Here is a 22,134-nt window from a genome sequence, read left to right as displayed (position 1 = left end):
CATTTCAGGTCTTTAAATAAGACAAAAATGTCTTCATAAGAAGATGTTCCTTTAGGTAATGGAAAGTTTGGCATCTCTGCACCCTTAGATGCATTTGGATACAGCTTCCTGCATTGTTTGTGAATGCTTGCTACTTAACATTTAAAGAGAGCCATTCTTTTCAGAACTACTGCTTGAGTTTCTCCAATGGACCCTGCTAGGATAGTGGTCTCTGCTAGGAAGCAGTGCGATTGGTGATTCTCTGAATCCATAACTATGGAGAGAGGCTAGATCTCAGAGTTTTCTGGTAACTCTGGTGTCTGTGGCTTGCTCTTTGGCCTAGTAGGATAATTTACAGTTTTAAAATCTGTTTTTGGTTTACCTACATCCCTGTCACATTAGGTACAAACCCGTGAGAGAGGATGAAGAAAGTAATAAAGATTGTGTTGGTGGTAAAAGAGGAAGAGCCCAAACAGCTCCAACAAAAACTTCTCCTAGAAATGCAAAAAAGCATGATGAGTTATGGCACGGTAAGTCGATATATGAAGGGGAAAACGGATTGCCATGGGGCAGTAGTCTTCCTGTCTTTATGGTCTTAAAGCCATGATTTATTTGTATCTAGTAGTGTTAATACAATCTTTGAGTATACTTTAGTAAAAAATGAAATACTACAAACATTTGAGTCCTTTTAATCGAACCCTTGACTTGCATGTCTAAAAATGAAATATTAAGTATCTGCAAAATTAAGTTGGAAAGAAAATTGGGAAAAACTCTTACATTCTTTTCATGAAGAACTCATGTTTTCATTAAGGCTAAAACAAATTCATTAATAGAACAGATTCACTAAAGAAGAGCCTGGTCATTGGCAGGTTGCCCCTTAATTTTTATTGCTGTTCATTAGAGTAGTAGAATCTAATAATTGCAGAAGGAATAAAAAGTTTTTCCAGGTAATATAGTAATGACTACAGAAGGTAGTTGCATCTCCTAGGTGACTTCCTTTTCAGTATTTTTTTCCGGTCAGTTTTACTGGTTTCCTTCCTCTTTGTTTTTATGTATATGATGGCCTTAGTGTTAATATGCATTGTCATTCCATGGGGACATGACCTCACACTGATTTCCAAACACTGATGTCAGTTGATGACATTTTTCCTGGTCCACAGAAATAAGGGCATTGTAGCTATTTATTTTCCATAAAGCTGAGTTCTTTTCCAAAGGGTCTTTATTTTGAGATGTTACATTATTGGTGTTAAAAATTGTCCTTTTATGCAGTTGATAGTGTTGTAATTTTTAATTCCTTTGCGCAGTAAAAGTAAATGGCAACACTTTCAATCCCTCACTTTTTTGTTGTTATTTTAATGCTATTGGTAAAATATAAGAACAAAGGAATCATAAGTCCTATTTGGAAGCTATCAAAATCTATCCTAAGCCTTAGATTAAATAACCAAATCTCTTTTTAACAGATTTATAATTTGGGAATATTTGTCTATTTTATATGGCTGTTTTAAGCTGTATCTAAAAAATACAGGAAATTTCTGTAACAGTGAACTTAAATATAAATGTTTTGTTTTTACTCCTCTCTGGCCATTTTATTGTTTGCTATTGTTTCTGGTATACCAGAAACTAGGCAGTTTTCCTTCTTTACCATATTTATTTGGGTACGGGAGGGAAAGTAATTTTCATAAGCATGCATGATTTATGTATGAGATAAAAAAGATAAAAATGTTCAAGCTGTCAATAACCCTACTAATAAGATACCAAGCATTGAATCATGACAAGTTACGGTTACTGGTGTAGGCATGGTAAGTAGGCAGTCTGCTGGAGTAGACTGGCTCCATTGGCTTAGCCTTTCTAACTTTGATTTTTTGCCCTTTAGATGGAGTGTGCCCATCAGTATCAAATCCTTTAGAAGTTTACCTCATACCCACACCACCTGAAAATATAACTTTTGAAGACCCGTCGTTAGATGTGATTCTTCTTTTAAGAGTTTTACATGCCATCAGTCGATACTGGTATTACTTGTATGATGTGAGTAACATTGCCTGCTTTTGAAGTTTTCCATGATGTGTTATTCATTACATAGTTTCTGTCTAGTGATTTATGAATTTTCTGTTGTACCAGAAACAGAAACAGTGATTCAGCATTTTAAATGCAGGGATCCTGGCCCAGTGAAGGACAATGTACTTACTCATCAGTAGGAACTTCTCCCCCACTCTTTTTTTCCTGGCCTACGGTTTTTGATTCATTCTTTTGGCAGACTTATAAAATATTATAAAATCATGTTCAATTTCATGTTGTAGCTTAATTTAAACATGATTTTATCATAGTAAAAACTGTTTAGGTACATTAACCCAAAGTTCATTTATCTAAGGTAAGGTGTACATTAAATAAAAAGCTGGGTGCAAGTTGAATGTGGTCTTTGGTATTATATGATGTAGAGAAAAATGAAGAATGAAACAGCTGCCACATCAGTGGCTGAATCAGTACCAGTGGCATGTGGGGGTTGGGGTGCTTCAGATACTCATTGTAGAAATTGTCATTTGGGTTGGGAGACACCAGTGAGAAGTTATGTATTGTATATTGGAAGCTTGCCAGTGAAGCCTAGGCATTCTGCATGCATATTTGGGGTAAAGAAAGAGAGTGAATATAATCCTACTATTTTACTACATGTAGACTTTTTTTTTTTTTAACATTTTTCAGAATGCAATGTGCAAGGAGGTTATTCCAACTAGTGAATTCATTAACAGTAAGTTGACAGCAAAAGCAAATAGGCAGCTTCAAGACCCTTTAGTGATCATGACAGGAAACATCCCGACGTGGCTTACTGAACTAGGAAAAACCTGGTAAGACTGTCACTTTTGTAACGGTGGCCTCTAACAATTCTTGTGTTGGTCTTAATACATTTTGCGGCAAAAACCTAGTCTTTAGTGAATCTATGTAAATGTTTTCAGTAGCATTATGGTATTTGGTCACAGCTTGCTTAATAGTGTAGCTTTAACATCCACTAGATCTGCTTGAGAGTATGTGTCTGTGTATATGAAATGGGAAGGGACACGAGGACGTTTGAGGAAGTGCAGATCCTCTTCCAGGATACAGTTGGACTCCAGAGGTGGAGTTGGTTGAGTCTCTGAGCCCTTTTGGGCCCATACCGACATTCCTAGAGGTAGAACTGCACTGATCCATGCGGTGGCCACTAGCCACTCGTGGCTATTTACGTCTAAGATGACTTAAATAAAAGTAGTACTTGACCTTTTTAGTCACACTAGCCACATCCTCACATGGCTACCTGGAGGAAACAGAAACAGATGCTGAACATTCAGATCATCACAGGAAGTGCTCTTGGCAGCTCTGTGTCAAGAACTACCAAAATCATACACTAGGAGGCAGCACGGCCTGTGTTATTATTGCAGGTTTGTTCTTTGAAAATCAGCTGCCTTTTGCAGCTTTGAGTGACTTAGAAATGCTGAAGCTAAGAGGAAAATCATGACCTAGTAAAGCCATGTGGAATGAGAGGGGCTTAGCAGCCTCATAAAGTGGGGATCATGTTTTAAAATTTAATTGTCACTAGTCATGTTACACTTTCTAAAGATCTTTGGGTAGACTAAACATGATCTTGGATAGACTTGATTTCAAATGTAGAATTTTAATGGTTGAATTTGATTTCACAGTGAAAGGCTACTTAATGCATTGTTACTCTATCACCTAGAAATTTCATACAAGAATTATGGAGATTCTTCAAAATTAGTTTACCTAGACCATTTTTATTGGTTATTTTTATAAGTATTATTCAGTATCATATCAAAAGTTGTTTCTAATATAGGGTTTTTTTTTTATGGTTTCTGATTCTAATTCAGATAATAAATTTATATCGCATCTTTTTACAGCCCATTTTTCTTCCCTTTTGATACCCGGCAAATGCTTTTTTATGTAACTGCATTTGATCGGGACCGAGCAATGCAAAGATTACTTGATACCAACCCAGAAATCAACCAGTCTGATTCTCAAGATAGCAGAGTTGCACCTAGATTGGATAGAAAAAAAGTAAGTTTCTCCCAAAAATATTTAAAGATAAATCAAACTGAGCTTTTCAAAATAATGGGAAAACTAGAAATGTGGTGCATCTAATTATGCCTCTTGGTTTATAGGCCTTAGTCACATTCATCTCTTTGCTTATCTTTATTACATCTGCATTAGTCATATTTTCCTACCAGTCTCTTGGATCTGTGATTCTTCTTCATTCTCCAGTTAGAATTCTTTTTCCCAGTTTCTGAAATAATTTCTGCAATTCTTATAGTTGTCATAACTCTTGTGCCAAGAAAGAATCTTTTCTTCCGAGGCTTCATTTCTAAATTAGGAACTCAAGCTATCGCCTTCCTTTTACAATTGATCCCTTATGCAGTAGGTAGAGTTAATCAGATCCAATTCATTCCCTTAGCAAATTACTCCAATTAGACTGAAACAGAATCCTTGATGTATTTATTTCATGTCTGTAGACCAGTTAGCTTAGCCCCTGTGCTGCTGACTTCATCTTCCTGTGCTTCTAATCTTGGCTCCACATTCATAGCTGTAAAACACACAGCTCTGAGCCTTTTCATCTGAGACCCAGTCCTACACTTCTGACACCACACTGCCTTGTACCTAGGACTTCTGCCTTGTTCTTGCTGGGGATTCTTACTCAAGTCTGTCTCTGAAAAGCTTTATCTCCAAAAGTCTCATAAGAGCCATTACAAATGACATATAAAAGGAGTAGAAGAATGAAGAGCAAAACAAAAAACATTATACTTAAAAAAACACACACCACTTCACTCTTCCTATCTTTATTTGTATCATTAGGATTCCATTAACCAATGGTGTTGGTAGAATTTGGAAATCTACCAAAACCTTCCTCATCCGCATGAATCTCATTAGCAGATGTTTGCAGTCATGCTTGTGGGATTTCTGCACATCAGAGCCAGTAGGTTTCCAGCTCACCTGTCACCTCCACTCTTGTTTCTTCACCATCTAACTATAAATGTACCCAGGGAGATGCCATGAAGCTGCAGCCCTGAATTGCATCGATGTTTGTCAAGGTTACAGAGATCCTTTCTTCTCCAACTTGAATTTTCTGAACTTTCCTTGGGCTAAGACAGTAATCACACTTCTAGCTTTTCTTCATGTATGCCAGGATGCTGTCGATGTTTGTAGTGATGCAGCTACTACTTAACCTTTTTTGAGGTATGCTTTTTTTAAAGAAATAATTTTTTAACAATCGAAGTGATTTTTTTTTGCACTTCGAGAAATGCCACCTATTTATTAAAGTGTAATGTGAGTTTAGTGTCCTCACATTTGTACTTTCTTTTGTAGCGAACTGTGAACAGGGAGGAGCTGCTGAAACAAGCTGAGTCTGTGATGCAGGATCTGGGCAGCTCACGGGCCATGTTAGAAATCCAGTATGAAAATGAGGTGAGCCTATGAGTCTGTTGACAGTTTTAGCATGATTTGTACTCTTGATAAGAATGTCATTAGAGTTTTTTCTTTGTCCTGTGAAATTCTAAAAGATATTGGGAAATTTATCTAAAAACTTGAGATTTGTTCTGTTTTTCTCTTGAATAATTTGCTTTAAATTCTCCGTTTTTTGAGGTTAAATTGTTTGATAAACAAAGACAGGTTGTTTTTCCTGTCATAAGAACAAATGTTTGTGTAATCTTTAGGTTGATAAAGTAAATGGACGTTTTAAATACAACTTTCAAAATGTTTGAACTGCTTTTTCTTAAAAACCAGGTTTACTGAGATACAGCTTATGTAGAATAAATGCACACTTTGGAGATGTTGACAGATGTACACTGTCTGTAACCACTACCACATCAAGATAAAAAATCCCATCACCATAACACATTCTCTTCAGCCACCTTGCAGTGGTTCCTTTCTTCCACCCCCAGTCCTTGGCAACCACTGATCAGTTTTCTGTCCCTATAGTTTTGTCTTTTTTAGGATATGATAATAAATAGATCATATAGTATGTAACCATTTGTTACTCTTCTCAGTACAATGCTTTTGAGATTCATCCATGTTGTTGCATGTATCAATTTGTTTCCTTTTATTACTAAGTAATAGTAATACTCATTATGTGGATATACCATATGTTTACCAATTGATGCACGTTGAGTTGTTTCCAGTTTTTGACTCTTATGCATAATGCTGCTCTGAACATTTATGTACGTGTCTCTATGTAGACATGCGTATTTTTTTCTCTTGGGTAACTACTTCAAGATTGAATTGCTAAGTCATTTAGTAAATGTTTTAACTTTAAAAGAAAACACCAAACTTTTCCAAAGTAGCTGTCCCAGTTTTCATTCTGCCAGTAATGTAATATGTGAATTTCAGTTGCTTCATGTGCTCACCAAACCAACACTTGGTATTGTCAGTCTTTTTTAGTTATTCTAGTGGGTTTATCGCGGTATCTTACCATGGTTTTAATTTGCATTTCTCTGATGATTAATGATATTGATTTATCTTTTCATTCTTTATTATTAGTCATTCATATATCTTTGGAGAACTCTAAGAATTCTGCCCACTTTTTCATTGGGTTTTTATTTTATCATTGAGTTGTTGAGTTCTTTATATGTTCTGTATACAAATCCTTTTTGAGATAAGTGTTTTGCAGATATTTTCTTCCAAACTGTGGTTTATCATTTCATTTCTTTGTGAAATGTCTTTGATAGAACAGAAGTTTACTTTTGATGAAATCCAGTTTATCATTTTTTTGTTTTGTATTCTGGTTTGTGCTTTCTGGATCCCAAGAAATTTTTCCCTAGTCCATGGTTTCAAAGGTTTTTTTCTTGTGTGTTTTTTAGGAGTTTTAGAGTTTTTTTATATTTAGGCTTGTGATCTGCTTTGAATTTTTTTTTTTTACATATGGTAGAAAATAAGGGTTAAGCTTCTTTTTCTCTTTTTCTAAACACAGGCTAATCATTTTTTCCAGCACCATTTGTTTGAAATGACCACACTTTCCCCTGTTGAATTACTGTGGCACGTTTGTTGGAAATCATTTGATGATGAATGTTTGGATCTGTTTCTGGATTTTCTTTTCTTTTTTATTAAGCTATACTCTCTTGATTACTGTGGCTTTATATTTAGTCTTGACATCAGGTAGCGTGAGTCCTCCAACTTTGTTTTTCTTTTTCAGAATTGTTTTGGTTATTTTCAACCCCTTGTAATTCCGTGTAATTTTAGAATCAGCTTGCCCTGATGCTACAGAATTCTACAGGATATTGATAAGGATTATGTTGAGTCTTGCTCCGTTTGAGAGAGAACTGACATTTGCAGTATTAAGTCTTCCAATCCGTGAACACGGTGCAGCCTCTCACTTCTTGAGGTGTTCTTTAATTCCTGTCAGTATTCTTGACAACTTAAGTCTAGAGGTCTTTCGTGCACATAGTTGCTTAAATTTCTCCCTAAATAGTTAAATGTTTTTTGATGGTATTGAAAACAATCCTCTTCTTTCATTTCAGTTTCCAATTGATGTTATTTTATAGAAATACAGTTGATGTTTAGATATTAACAGTTTTTTGTGACTTTGATAAACGTTATTGGGTCTCATAATCTTTTAATACACTATTTAGGATTATTGTAGACCCAGGGCTTCGGAAACTTTTCTGTAAAGGGCCAGGTAGTAACTATTTCAGGCTTTGTGGGCCATTAGTCTTCATCACGACTGCTTACTTTGCCTTATAGCGTGAATGTGACCATACAGATTATTTATTTATAATAGCCAACAACTCTGCCCCTCGATTTCTTGTCTATAACATGGGTCTTACAGTACGACCTCAGGGGTTGTGACTGGGTTCATATTGTGAAGAATTAAATAGTGCCTGGCTCATGGTAAGTACCATATAGATTTAGCAGTTTAATCTAGCTAATACAATGTGTAGTTATCCAAATAATTTTAAACATGACTTTGATTTTTCACTCATTGTCTTCTTCTCATTAAGACTTTGAAAGTTAACTTAAAAGTATTCAGTCACCAAAATTAAAATTTGAAGTAGTTTTGTACTGGGAAGTAGACAGCGTGCTAGGGACCCACGCGATGGCAGAATTGCTGCTTTCAAAGGATTACAGTGTTGTGGAGACACAGGACAGAGGCACAAACAGGTGTGGCAAATGGGTATAGGTACCAAGTGAATGAGACTTTCAGACAAGTGGCCCTGTCCCAATAGTGTGTGGGGAAGGTTGTGAGGAGAGGGAAGCCCTCATGTATGAGCTTAATGGAAGCGGGAGAGGTAAGGGATCCAAGCATGAGGCTTGAGCAAAGGATTGGGCTTGCTGCTGAGTGGTAGAAGGGACTCACTGCGCTGGAGGGGATGGGAGGGAGGGGAGAAGGCGTAATGGGGAACTTGACTGCTGGGATAAGAAATTGGGATCTTCTTTTGAAGATCCACCCTGATTATATCTGTTGCTCAGAGGACACAGTTCTTACATGTTTACATGCCCACATTTCTTACTCATAAAACTGCAAGATCTTTGGTCTGCTTAGTTTATTTAAACAAGCTTTCTACTTTCTTATTCCAGCATACTTTTCTTTTGCCAGGAATGTCTTTTCTCTCTCATTCCTCGTGACTCTGTTGATGTAGCATCTTACACGATGAGTCTTAACCTATTGGCTCTGAAAAAGATTCCAGGAGCCGACATCATTGGAGAGGAGGGGTTGGGAGGAGTGCTAGCTGTATGTAGGCATAAAGCCTCAGGTTGTAAGTCAGATTCAACCATACAAAGCAGCTGGCGGCCATTAGGAAGACTCTCTAACAACTCAAGAGTCATCCTTGACATCCTTGACATCAAACAAAATGTCCGATCAAAATGGGCTTCGTGTTGAATAGGGATGGTTGATAAGCCGGGGGAAAACTAAACCAGTCTCTGGGCTTAGAAAGTCACCCAAGCCAAGTCCCAGGGATTGGGGCTACCAATGCCCAGCCTTCAGGGGAGGTGGAAGGTTAGGAGTGTGCACTGGAGCCAGTTACTGGCTGTGTCAGGTTGGGTAAGTCACATGTAAACTCGATACCTCAACAAGGGGCCTGACAAAGAAAGCTACCTCATATTGTTAGAATGATCAAATGAGTAAAACAGAATACTGTCACGTAGTAAGTATGTAAGTTTTGAAAGTAAAAAGACTTTGAAAGTTTTAAATAAGACAAGTGTCAGATTTTTTGGGTTACTCTATTTTTATTTCTTAGAGTTTTATGCTTTTTCTTCTTCCTTTAAAAACAAATGAAGCGAAGTCAAAGTACCCACGTTTTTAATGAACTGGTTGAGCAAACGAAGACCCCTGAGAAGATCCGGTTGATCTACAGGGCTGCTGGCCGGGCCCCAGATAGGGGTGAATGAACGGCATGAGCATGTGTCCTGCCACCTGGACCTGGTCCTGCCACGCTCGCAGGGACCTGCTCTGATGAAAGGGTTTACAGTGATAACTGCGTCATTCAATATTTTAAGGCTTGTTTTGCCTTTAGAAAGGATGAAAGAAGCTGACTGATCTGATTTGTGATTTCTACTTAGCCTAGGATAAAGATGCTACAGGAAGAAAGAGCTAACTGGCTTTGAAGCACCATCTGGTGGATGTCAGATGTTACTGCAGTTTTATTCTTTTCTCTCTTTGCTTCTCTCCTCCTTCCCCTCTTTCCTTTCCTCCAGTACCCAAGATTCAGGGAAGAACAAAATATACAAAAGTCTCTATCATCATAGAGCTTTTCTTTTAGTTTGGGGAGGCTAATACACACCCACTCATGCACATGTATGTGTTAGGCCATAAGATAAAAATAAAGTCAAGTCAGAAGGTGGATCATGATGGGGAGGGAATAGGGTGGTCTCAGGTGACATTTGAGCAGAGGTGAGTCGTTGCTGTCTGTTGGCAGATGCCTGGCTAGAAGTAAGAGTCGGATGGAAGGGATCAGAGCAGGCGGTGCTGGGAACTTGACTTTTGCTCGGAGTGAGATGGGAAACCTCGCAGGTGCACGGGCGGAGGAATGAGATGAACTTAGGTTTTGCAAGGCTCCCTCTTGGTGCTGGGCGAGTAGGTGTGAGATGCCAAGAATGCTAGAGCAGAGACCAGATAAGAGATGATGCTGGTAACTGGTTGAGACTATGTTTTGAAGGTGGGGCTTACAGTGTGTAGTGATGGGTTGGAATGTGGGGGGTGAGAACGAGAAGAGCCATGGACAGCTCCCAGGTTTGGGTTGGAGCAGGGCTGAATGTTGATACCATTTACTAACAATGGGATAGAGATGGATCCAGAAAGTGTCACCAAGTGCCAGCACATCACTGTTGGGAAAGTGCGAGTTAAATCTTTGGTGACTACATCTGATCTTTAAGCTAGTGTGGATACTTTTTTTAAGTAACTATAATTGTAAACGAATGCCCATTATTTAATACAGCTTTCATATAGCTTCTTGACAGAACTATGGTTAGATTTAGCCTATAAACGGCGGTATTACCTTGTCATTAGCTGCATATCTAATGTATGTTCTGAGCTGGTAGAACCTTGATAGAACATGAAGGAAGAACTAGGCTGTGAACACTACCCTAGGATCATGTGTCTCGTGGAGGAGGGGTTTTCATTCTAGGCTGTGCAGTTACCTTTGGGCCTTGTTTCAAAATCCCAGTGCCCAGGCTCTAAAGCAGACCCACCAAATCAGAATCTTCAGGACATGCCCACCCCCATCATATGCATATCGGTAAGGTCTCAGGAGATTCCAGTGCTCCACGGGTTGGAGAAGCACTGACGTCCTCCCTGAGGTTAACGTGGACGGGTGGCTGCTGGTATGTGGGCAGACCTTCCACTGACTGTGCTTTATCTGACAAACCTCGACTATACGGTTGGTGTGTGCCCGGGCACTATAGCGGGTACAGAGGTGAACTAAAGTTACCCTCAGGTGAGAGATGCACACAGATCGCGAGGTGCTGACAGTGTCATGTGATAACTAGTTCAGTAGCGGAAATGTAAGGCCAAAGAAAATGAGCAGAGAAACTGGGCTGATGAGGCTTCTCCGGAGGAGGTGACATTTGAGCTGGTTTCAGGGCAGCAGTTGACCGAACATCAAAAGAGAATGGGCGAGAGAGCCATGTACAAGCGGTGCCGTCTGCATCCCTGAGGGTAAGATACGCAGTTAGAATAGTACTTTAATCGGTGTACAATGAAAATGTCGGGCCGTGGGAGTAGGAAAGAAGGAAGAGTTGTAGTTCTTGTACCAGGTGACCGAGGCTGGAGCAATACAATCAGGACAGTTTGGGAAATAATCTCTACTGCGTCCTGATAAACAGTGGCTGTTAGCATCCACATTGCCAAGAGGGTGGCAGGTTAAAAAAGCAGTGCAAAGTCTCAGATTTGAAATTGTTCTACTTTTGTTCTTCTGTAGGTTGGTACAGGTCTTGGGCCTACACTGGAGTTTTATGCACTTGTATCTCAGGAACTGCAGAGAGCTGACTTGGGTCTCTGGAGAGGTGAAGAAGTAACTCTTAGCAATCCAAAAGGTAAAGAATCTGTGTGTGAGTCAGTCAGTTTGTGTTCCTCAGATCAGGTAGAGGGCCCTTGCAATTCATTACATGTGTAACTTCTACCAGAGGACCGTACTGTGCTCTCTGACCGTAGTTTCTTTCAGCCCTTGTTTTCTCCTTAACAAGTAAGGGAGACCCTTCCAGCTCTAGAGGACTTCATTCCATGACCTAGCTGATTTTGAGAATACTGAATTTCTTAAATGTTCTTAGTGTTACCAGGTTTTGTCTTGTTTTGGGAAAGAGCATCTAAAGTTTGGTGACTTGCTCATTTCACAGGAAGCCAAGAAGGGACCAAGTACATTCAAAACCTCCAGGGCCTCTTTGCGCTTCCTTTCGGTAGGACAGCTAAGCCAGCTCATATCGCAAAGGTTAAGATGAAGTTTCGCTTCCTAGGAAAATTAATGGCCAAGGCTATCATGGATTTCCGATTGGTAAGTTTAAGATGATGGTTCTGTAATTTTTTTGTACCTGTGTTCTATGAAAGTACCTCATCCCTTAATGCTGAATTTTAAAACAGTGCTTCACAAGCGTTAATGTGCATGTGAATTACTTGGGGTTTTGTTACACAAGCCAGTTTTGAGTAGTTCAGGGTGAGGCCCAGGTGCCAGTCTGTGTGGCCTGTTTCTTTAGTAGCAAGAGTTCAGAGTCAGGTGACAAGAAGGGTGGTTGTAATTATATATTTCTAGAGTGTGTGACATGAGATTTTTTAATTCAATAGCAAAGCATGAGTAAACTGCAGTCAATTGCCAGTAATGCTGGAGTGGAAAGTATCCCAGAAATCAGTATTCACAGAAGTTTGAATATTTCTGGACTTTTCTTCATTTCCTCTTCTCACATTTTCTGAGATATTTTGTCAGCATGTGAAAGACATTTTCATCTGATGTCAAATTCACAAGCTTACAAGTTCACTGTAACTAAAGAATGAGCTGTTAGTTATTTTAGAAATTCAATTTTTAAAAATTTTAATTTTGGTTCTTTTAACTTCTTTTGCTTCCAAATACGCAGTAATACAGGACTACAGTGGAATTAAGTTTACTTGGCCCCAAATAGAGTAAGATTCCTCTCAACATCTCTTGACAGTGGGGCCCTGTATGGAGAATATGTCCATCATTGAAAAATTGCTTTATAAGGTCATTGTTTAAATAGGATTCTTAACTATTCCAAAATTTTCACAAATCAGGGCCCCAGATTGAATTTAAATGGGGACAATTTCATATAATGAGTGAAATAGTTCCTAAATATATTTTTCCCCTTGGGATTACTGACCTTTTTAAATGACCTCTTAAAGTGTCAGTTATAGAATGGAGGCAAATCTAGAAGCTGAGAGTGACTGTTAAAATATTTTGCATATTCCCTTTCAGGTGGACCTTCCCCTTGGCTTACCCTTTTATAAATGGATGCTACGGCAAGAAACTTCACTGACATCGCACGATTTGTTTGACATTGACCCAGTTGTAGCCAGATCAGTGTATCACCTAGAAGACATTGTCAGACAGAAGAAAAGACTTGAACAAGATAAATCCCAGGTAGGTTTAGAAGATGAGGTAACGGTTAAGTGGATCAGTTTCTTATTGTAGAAAGATGAGGTCTTTGTTAAGTGGTTTGTATTTGACACAGTTATTTTATATTAAAATACTATTTTAGAAGAGTTTTTATTTAAATTATAACTGAAACATGATTTCACAGTGGGTAAGATGACGTATAATAACAGCAGGTGATGAGTAGTAAACAGCTTGATTAGCAAATAAAATACGATGAGTAGTAAACAGCTTGATTAGCAAATAAAATACACTCCTAACTGAACTAAGGGGTCTTGTTTGTTCAATTTTATACGGGTGTTGTGTATCAGGGCAGGTACATATACTGAATTCTTTTAGTAAGCATTTGAATTGATAAAACTGTTCTCAAGACACATTGATTCTCCCCCATCCCCAGAAGGTGGCTTAGTTTAGAACATTTGTTTCTAGAAAGATCTCAAGAAGATATTTTCAAAAGGTCATAGTAGTTGTGCACTGTTTCCTGGCAACACATTTTTAGATTTCTCTGTTAGATTTCATGTGTAATCTTGAGCTTTATATCATTTATATTTTTTATGTATTAACAATAGATTAAAAAGTCATTTGACTCAGTTTGAGATTAATAGTGTCTCTGTATCTGACATTTGGAGAAGACAAAGTTGTATTAAAAAAGTAACACAGACTCAAATAGCTTATATTTGGGCAGGTCACACGGACCAATGTTAAATCAATTTCCATTTCTTAAATTATGTAAAGTAAGAATAGAGAGTAAGATTCTGTAGCGAGAGAAACTGTCACATCTCTTGATAAGATGAAGAGCACACAGCAGACAGGTGGGGGTTTTAGAATGCCTTTTTGTCAGGGAAGAAGATGATTTGTAAGGGAATTAATCTTATCCCCCATATTAATTGGTGATTTTTTGGAAAAAAGTTTATTAAGGGAAATGGTATTTAAAGGGGCCAACTCCATCTTTTCCATATGATAATTGTATTAGGATTTTGAGAACCAGTTTACAATTAGCAACTTCATAAATGTTAAACTACTACACTCTTATTCAAGATCGTCTTTTAGGTAAATAATGGCCAGAAAACGTGTGTGTGGGCAGGGCCGAGGGGGGGGTGAGGAAAGAAAGTAAAATCTTGGTACTGTTCCCAGTGCTTTGCATATGTTAATTCATTTAATCCACAACAAGCCGGTGAGGCTTAGGTATTTCTGCAATGTCCCTGTTACATACTTGAGAAACCCAGGGCAAAAGGTTGAGTAACCAGCTGCCCAAGGGCACATACCTACAATGAGGGGCAGCTGGAATTGCATCCCCGGCTGCTCAGTACCGAGCCTGCAGTCGTGCATGTCCTGCAGGTTCTGTTCTGGGTCCTTGTTTCCACTGCAGCATGCTACCCTGATTCTCTTCTTCTAATCTAGATTATTCCTGATGCTGTCATTTTAAAAATATAAAAAACACAGAAACTGATTTGCTGTATTAACCAACTTTCAGCCAGGGCATGAGGAGTGGTGGTATTCCGAAACACTTTAGCCCATCATTTTATAAAGTACACAGATGGAGCAAGTTGTACTGACTGACATTTCTGTTGGCTGGTCAAGGTTTTGAAAGATAGATGGGAAATGGGCTGAAGCTTAGCTTTTGATTTAATACGTAAGTTTCAGAGAAACAGTGAATTCCTTTTAAACAGCTCAAGGACATACTGTGTATTCTAGATTCCTATCAGTGATAGCATTTTGTAATGAAAATTTTTACAAAGAAGATATTTCTTAAGTAGTTATGGGAGAAGCGACTTCCCATTAGCGTAGTAGTGATTGCCTTGGTCTGTTACAAGGCGGTGGGGGCGGGGGCAATTTTGATAGCTTTCCAGTGGGAGAACATTCAAATGGACAGCTTTTAAAATTTTGTTTTTCATCTTTCTGCTGAAGAATACTTCATATGTAAAATGAAAAGCCTTCTTTTGGTGTCATAAATGATTTACCCGAAACAAACATAAACGTGGGTTTTTGCAGAGAAGGAAAAGTGGACATCATTTTCAACAACTGTATTTTTCCTTAATCTTAAATAATGCTGCCACCTCTGTATTTTGAATTACCTGGAATCCTAAGCAGCTTTTAGTTTCTTCAAAAAAAAAAAAAAGACTAATTTAATAATCAGCACTTCCTAGCCTTTTTTAGTTTAAGTTAGAATATAACTTGACTTTTCATAGAGTTTTGTTGTAACCTGTTTTCACCGTAGTGTTACTGTATGATATACGTATTTGTTATTCCAGGCCTGAAATGATTGAATGAAGAATCTGGAGAATATTCTTTAGACTTGACTTTTGCAGAGATAAAAAGTTAAATGCTGTTAGGACATAGTGCATTATGTGTATTATTTGTATTTACAGTTTCTAAACTGTTGTATTACTCAGTAATTGCTATATACATGCATTAGATTCATTAAATTAGCCTAGAATTTATGAAAAGTGTGTCTGACTCTAGAGCACACGCTTTTAATTGACCATTATGCAAAGAACCATGGCCTTTCTGTGAAATCTGGTTTGAATATGATCAAATTGAACAGCAAACAACTCATTATGGAGGAGTACTCGAGATCTTGTGTCCCATATAAAGGTAGTTACATTCTGAAGGGTTTAAGATGATTTCCTTTTGATCTCAGTGACTTGTTCATGTGTAGACTATAACTGAAAGAGAATAAAGAAATAGACTAAAAACTAAAGGAGCTTATAAAATGTGTTAGCATATGTCTTATAAACACAAAAACATAATGGAATGAATTACTGTGCTTGACAACCCCCCTTCCCTTTCGTTTAGACCAAAGAGAGTCTACGATATGCATTAGAAACCCTGACTATGAATGGCTGTTCAGTTGAAGATCTAGGATTGGATTTTACTCTGCCAGGGTTTCCCAACATCGAACTGAAGAAAGGAGGAAAGGATATACCAGTCACTATCCACAATCTCGAGGAGTATCTGAGAGTATGTAATGCAGCATTCTCTGGGAGGAAGGCCGTCTGGGTTGAGGCAGGGCTGTGCTTGTGGGAACTGCTGGGAGCGAAAGGGAAGGGCCTGTCAGGTAAGCACAGGCCGTATCCGCTCCCGCCTACACCGATGGGTTTGACACTGGATTCCTGGGATCACTGCCTGAACTTCACCTTTTCAGGCCTTACCTTCTGTTTGCTCTTGAGAGAACATGTCAGGTAGTTCCCAGTACTTGACATAGAATCTTGAATTTGCTATCCACAAGCTTGAATACTATCTAATAACATCACATTTCATCACAGTTTAAGAAGAAATCAGTGAAAAAGAGCCATCACTTGTGTTCTCACTAAACTGCATTTCTGTGTTTCTATCAAGCCGGGTAACTTGACAGCATTCTCCCTCACGCACACGCATGTGCATGTGTGCGCGCCGGCGCCATGTTTATGGGTTTGGTGAGGCTTTTCAAATGATTAATTCACACTCCTTGACTATATTTGCTAAATTAAGGAAAAATGATTGTATATTGAGTACAAATTACTCAATGTAGAGCTTTATTACTACTTTTTGAAAAGTTTCTTTTGGTTTATTCCTGACATTGAGTAGAAAGAGCATTGGGTTCAAGATAAAACACCTCCTCCACCTAGACCTCACTTTTCCACTGACTTGCTGTGGAATTTTAGATAGAACTTCTGAAAAATTTCAACTCTTGTTTTCTTCATCAGTTTGAGAGAGAAGAGAGGAGGACCTCAGGTACTACTAAATCCACCTAACATTTCTGTGATTCATAAGTAATCCCTTTAGTGTACTCAGTAGGACTGTCTTCTACTACTACCTATTTCTTCTCCTAACTTTGAGAAGGCTAATCGTTCAGTTTCCTAGGTAAATGATGAGTTAATCTCCAGATTAAGGTTCTCTGAAAATAATTTACAATAATGCTTTTAGTTTTCTGTCAAAAACACTGTTTTTAAAATTTTTTATCTGAATATGTCCCCTATTTCTACACCCATTCGGTTAGTCAGAGTCATGATGACTAGATAATGTTGGACCAGTAACAGATGCCTGTGTTACCCTTCAGCCTCACAGGACTGCGTTTCCAGTTTGCCTTTTTCTAGGTTGGGTTCTAAGAACTTAGCAGAATTTAGAGCTAAAAATTTGACCTTAAAAATTGAAAACACCTAACAGTTGGTAATTGTGTACCTTGAAACATTAATTCTCAATGACATTTTATCCCTTTGGGAAATTCTCATCTGCTTATCATCTGGTAAAGGAATATATAACTCTATACCATAGGGATTTGATGTAAATGAAATTTTGAAAACACACTAAACATAAATGCACGTGGCAGTTTTTACATATTCTTATTGGCCAGGTAGCAAATTAGACGTTGATTTGATTGATCTTTTACCTAGGTAGTTTTCTGGGAGCTATCTTAAAAACTTAGTAACGTGTTTTTGTTCTTGTTTTTTAAGTTATCATGAAGGATGTTTCACTGTATTTTGCCACAGAAAGAGATTTGAATCTTGTCTGTTTATAAAAGACTTTCTTTTTGCAGCTGGTTATATTCTGGGCACTAAATGAAGGCGTTTCCAGGCAATTTGATTCATTCAGAGATGGATTTGAATCCGTCTTCCCACTCAGTCATCTTCAGTACTTCTACCCAGAAGAAGTGAGTATCTTATGTCTAAAAGAATGGTCACTTCTAGCCTGTACCCATAGTTACCTTAGTGGGGTGTCGCTGTGCTCTTTAGTCAAAGACTCATCGTTGCAAACAAAAAAGGGGGGTTTGGGAGCAAGGGGTGGATGTTGAGGAAAGATAAGATTATTTCCAGAGCGAGAAAGAATATTAAACATTAAATGTAATATAATTTTATGTTGTATAAATAAGATGAATTATATTAAATGTAATAAATATTAAATATTAGGGAGTGAAGGTCATGTGGGATTAAGCGTAGCATCGTAGTCAGCTGGACACGCAGGATGCTGCCTGGTGGAGAACAGGGCTGTTTCTGTCCTGTGGCTGGAGGGAAGAGCCAAGGGCCGGCCTAGTAACGAAACTGACTGAAGAGGAAACTGACTGAGGAGGTTGCACTGTTTTGCTTTTGGACTTGATTTCTTGGATTATATGAGACTTTGTTTCAAGATCAAAGTTAGTCCCTGAAGTTTTCAGGAAGTGGAATTGGCAAATTCACAGAAGACTTGTGAAAAGGGAAAAAGTGTAAGGGGCACAGTGTTTTCCAGCAGTCTGAAGAAATTACATATACTTACTGGTAGTGAGGTGTCATAGAAAGAGTCTAGAAGGTGTTAGGTTCCCCCGTTTGGAAACCTTTTTGTTTAATGTTTGAATACTAGCTTTAGAATACACATTCATTACTGGCTAAATCTGGAAATCTTTTAATAACTTAGCATTTTAATCTCATTTATTTTTATGTCCCCTTTGATTTGCTGCTTACTGAAGTGTGTGGCATACCTGGCATTTTTAGGCACTAAATGTCATCTAGAATTGAAAGCAGCAGTGTTGGTGCTCGAATTGAATCTAGGTCCCCACTAATTAGCTGAATGACCATATCCATCTACCTCATCTCTAAAATTGGGGTAATCTCTGTGTCACTGAGCAGGATACATAAAGTACGTGGCAGTGAGTGACACATAGAGTAGATACATGCCCTGAATTGGATTTTCTCAAAAGTATGTAGACCTGCAAATGGGCTGTTGACCAGAGGAAAGATGGTTGAATTTGAAAGTGATGTTTGGTATTTCCAAGGACACAAGAGCATTTTTTGCTTCCTAATATTCATTCTGTAATGGCTCGTTGGTCCTGATACAACCTCAGCCATATGGCATAAATGCGCCTCTCTACAGAGAATGAAAACCTACTCAGTTGCTATGTCTCAGTTCAGATGTCTTTTCCCACTTCTCTCTCCAGCTCACTATTCTGTCTCTTGGCTTCCCTTATTGTGTGCCCTTTTGTTTCTAAAAGCCAGTATTTATAAAATCTCCCTAGTTAGAGGTAGATTATCAAGTTAAAGAGTCTAAAGAAATAAAAAGCGCTAGGAAAACTTAAATCAGGGTTTGTCTCACATGTGTTTTGTTTGACATTAAAGGCGTCTCTAGAACTCAGTCTCTGCAAATGGGCAGAGTGCCTATTAGTGTGCAGCTGAAGAGGAGATTAAATCTGTAAATGTGTTAGAAGAGCATATCATATAAAGAGGTCCTAAGGGCAAGTTTTCGATAGGAAAATGATACTCTTATTTGCTACATATAAACCTTTATATTGGGTACTACAAAACAGAACATGTATGCACTTCACTCAGTTATACAGCAGTTTAGTAATTGGTTACCCCTCTTTAAATACACAGCTGGACCAGCTCTTGTGTGGCAGTAAGGCAGACACTTGGGACGCAAAGACACTGATGGAATGCTGCAGGCCGGATCACGGTTATACTCACGACAGGTGAGTGCTGGGATCGCCAGGTTTTCAGTTTGTAGTCGAGAATTTGGTAGTGCATGTAAGTATATATTATAAACAGCAATAAGGCGGGGGGGTCATTTTTAAATCTGTTAAAGGAGGCTCTCTGATTTTTTGGCCTAGTTTCTCTCAAGACTGCTGCTTTAGAATCCAAAGGGTTCTTTTTTCAAGTATTTCTGTGAAAATGGGCAGGCGGGGGGAAGGAGGAGGGAATACAGGGGTAATCTCGTTACCCATTTTTATATACTGTGAAACAGAGATACCTGTACATTCCCAGACAAGTCTTATTTATTCCAGCAGTAATCATTCCATCTGAATTCTAGCTATAACAAAAACAAATTTGATTTCAGAGTGCATTGTAATGTGAATTCATATGTAGTCACACTTAAATTTAACAATGTCTAGCTAATCGTGAGAGTCGATGATATGGTATGGTTCAAAAGTATATTTTAATGTGATGAAATAATCTTGGTGTATTTATTTCTGTTGCAGTCGGGCTGTGAAGTTTTTGTTTGAGATTCTCAGTAGTTTTGATAATGAGCAGCAGAGGTTATTTCTGCAGTTTGTGACAGGTAGCCCAAGATTGCCTGTTGGAGGTGGGTACACTGTTAATGCCTGGCATCTATCCTAGGTGTGTGTGTGTGTGTCTGTGTCAGTGTCTGTGTGTCTTCAGTGCCAGTAGCAGGATATTATTTATTTGGTATAATGCCTCTTAGTTATTCCAATACCATAATGTTTCGAAGTTTTCGATTTGTTTTGTTAAGATCTCACTGGTAGGGAAATTCACAAGGATTGTCTTAAACAGATTGAGGTAGGATTACTAACATGTATGTAATGCTGCTTTTCTAGGTAAAATCCAAATTCTCAGACATTTGCACATTATAAGCTCTTAGCTGAGAAGGCATCCTGAAGTCTGATTTTTCAGAAATGAGTCCTGGTAATACTCATATTAGCTATGAATTGATACTATGTTCTAAAAGTCAAAAGGCGTAAGGAACTGTGTGCCTTCCTTCATGTTACACAATGACTTTTTATGGTAAATAAAGCAGATGCCAGGTTCCATGCACTAAATGTGTACTGAATGTGTAGATCCAATTGCCAAGGAAGAAAACATACTTGGCGTGTGTGGTAATACTATACAGCAGAACAGTGTCATGTTTTCTGGTGGGAGCAGCATAGAAAAGGGGACACTTGTGATTCCGGGCTGGTTCTTCTCACGGGTGAGAAAATGTTCTGAGCTGGCTGCTGTGCATCAACTTCATTCCTGTCAACTTACTGAGTTCCTCGGTCTCTTTCTTCCCTCTAAATCAGGCTTCCGGAGTTTGAATCCACCTTTGACAATTGTCCGGAAGACATTTGAGTCAACAGAAAACCCGGATGACTTTCTGCCCTCCGTAATGACCTGTGTGAACTATCTGAAGTTGCCGGACTATTCAAACATTGATATAATGCGGGAAAAACTGTTAATAGCAGCCAGAGAAGGGCAGCAGTCGTTCCATCTTTCCTGATCACACCAAGAAGTGCAGTGTCTGCCTGTTACAGCAAAAGAAAAAAATCATGAGTTCTTTTCTAAATGTATCACCTGAGGCAAGGAAACATGTTACACCTTGTAGGAAAAACGGCTTGCAGATTATAAAAGAGACACTTGGTTGATATTCATTAATGGCCCATGGACTTAAAGTGATCAGGCCCTAAAATGTTGTTGTGATGAGGTTTCTTTAGCAAGTTCTTGTTTAAATTATCATTTATTTGATGAGTGAAGTTTTTAACTTGCTTTGCTGTGTGAAATTTAAAAAAAAGGGATGTTTTTCCAGGCTGAAACAATAAATGTCGCTGTGCAGTTTAATTCTGGGCTGTGTGTATCCATCTAGCTAAGTCTGCAGTTTTGTTTCCTCCAAAGACAACTCTTGTACATAAGTACAGAAATTAAAGCTCACGCGTATTTGACAAATCCAGTTTAGTAGGTTAGCTCTCTGTGCTTTTCACTTCCCTCTAATTTTCTCTCCCCATTCATGTATTGTTTGTGCAGTTCACAGTTTCTTCTTTTTTTTTGTATATGACACAGTTGTTACATTAGCCATGGGCTTTTGTTGTTCCATGTTCTCTCTCAAATTAAGACATAATTTAAAAGTCAATGAATTGACATATATTGTCAATATAATTCAGCCTTTGTAACTAGGTAGATTTTTCTTAGAGCTTAGTTTTAACATAGTTGTAGGGTATTACTGGCTTTTCCCAGTGACACACTAGGACTGTTTACATGACCTTCCCAGCAAGAGCAGCCCTGAAGCAGAGACACGGCAAGGAGAGCACATTCATTCATTCTCTAGTGTAGGTCGCAACATCTGCAGTGGGGGGCTGGCCACCTGGCCAGAACATTTTGAATTGATGCCAAGTTTTAAACAAAATGAGCAGTTTTCATTCCCTCTTAAAGCGAAAAAAGTTTTTTTTTCCTCCCATGTTCTTGTTTTCAGTTTTTGTTAGTCTTTCTTTCTTCCACTCTCTCCCCCTCCTCGCAGCACAGCCTGTCTCCACACAGATGAAAGGACCTGTAACCAATGCCCCTCTCTGTCCCGTTGTTTCATGTGCTGATTTCTCAAATCTGCAATAATCCATCAGGTTAATGTTTTTACCTGAAAATAAATGTTTGCTTCACCTTTTTGT

General features: G+C 38.4%; 1 protein-coding gene across 37 annotated transcripts in view; it reads left to right on the top strand.

The window, feature by feature from the left end:
* TRIP12 (thyroid hormone receptor interactor 12) overlaps positions 1-21,316 on the top strand; it is a 137,037-nt gene extending 115,721 nt beyond the window's left edge. For all 37 annotated transcript variants that reach the window (XM_081051222.1, XM_081051217.1, XM_081051250.1 and 34 more), the window contains 13 exons: positions 382-509; positions 1,853-2,004; positions 2,677-2,819; positions 3,861-4,017; positions 5,320-5,418; positions 11,364-11,478; positions 11,779-11,933; positions 12,864-13,028; positions 15,837-16,001; positions 17,557-17,670; positions 19,361-19,455; positions 19,963-20,066; positions 20,782-21,316. In XM_081051222.1, coding sequence (XP_080907348.1) covers positions 382-509; positions 1,853-2,004; positions 2,677-2,819; positions 3,861-4,017; positions 5,320-5,418; positions 11,364-11,478; positions 11,779-11,933; positions 12,864-13,028; positions 15,837-16,001; positions 17,557-17,670; positions 19,361-19,455; positions 19,963-20,066; positions 20,782-20,978 — 1,789 coding nt within the window. In that variant the 3' untranslated portion in view covers positions 20,979-21,316. The remainder of the gene's footprint in view (positions 1-381; positions 510-1,852; positions 2,005-2,676; positions 2,820-3,860; positions 4,018-5,319; positions 5,419-11,363; positions 11,479-11,778; positions 11,934-12,863; positions 13,029-15,836; positions 16,002-17,556; positions 17,671-19,360; positions 19,456-19,962; positions 20,067-20,781) is intronic.
* Positions 21,317-22,134: the final 818 nt, after the last annotated feature.

Source organism: Rhinolophus hipposideros, assembly GCF_964194185.1.
Source record: "Rhinolophus hipposideros genome assembly, chromosome: 6".
Taxonomy (NCBI): Eukaryota; Metazoa; Chordata; class Mammalia; order Chiroptera; family Rhinolophidae; genus Rhinolophus; species Rhinolophus hipposideros.
Note: the sequence above shows the minus strand (reverse complement) of the source record. Positions and strands in the feature narration are given on the sequence as shown.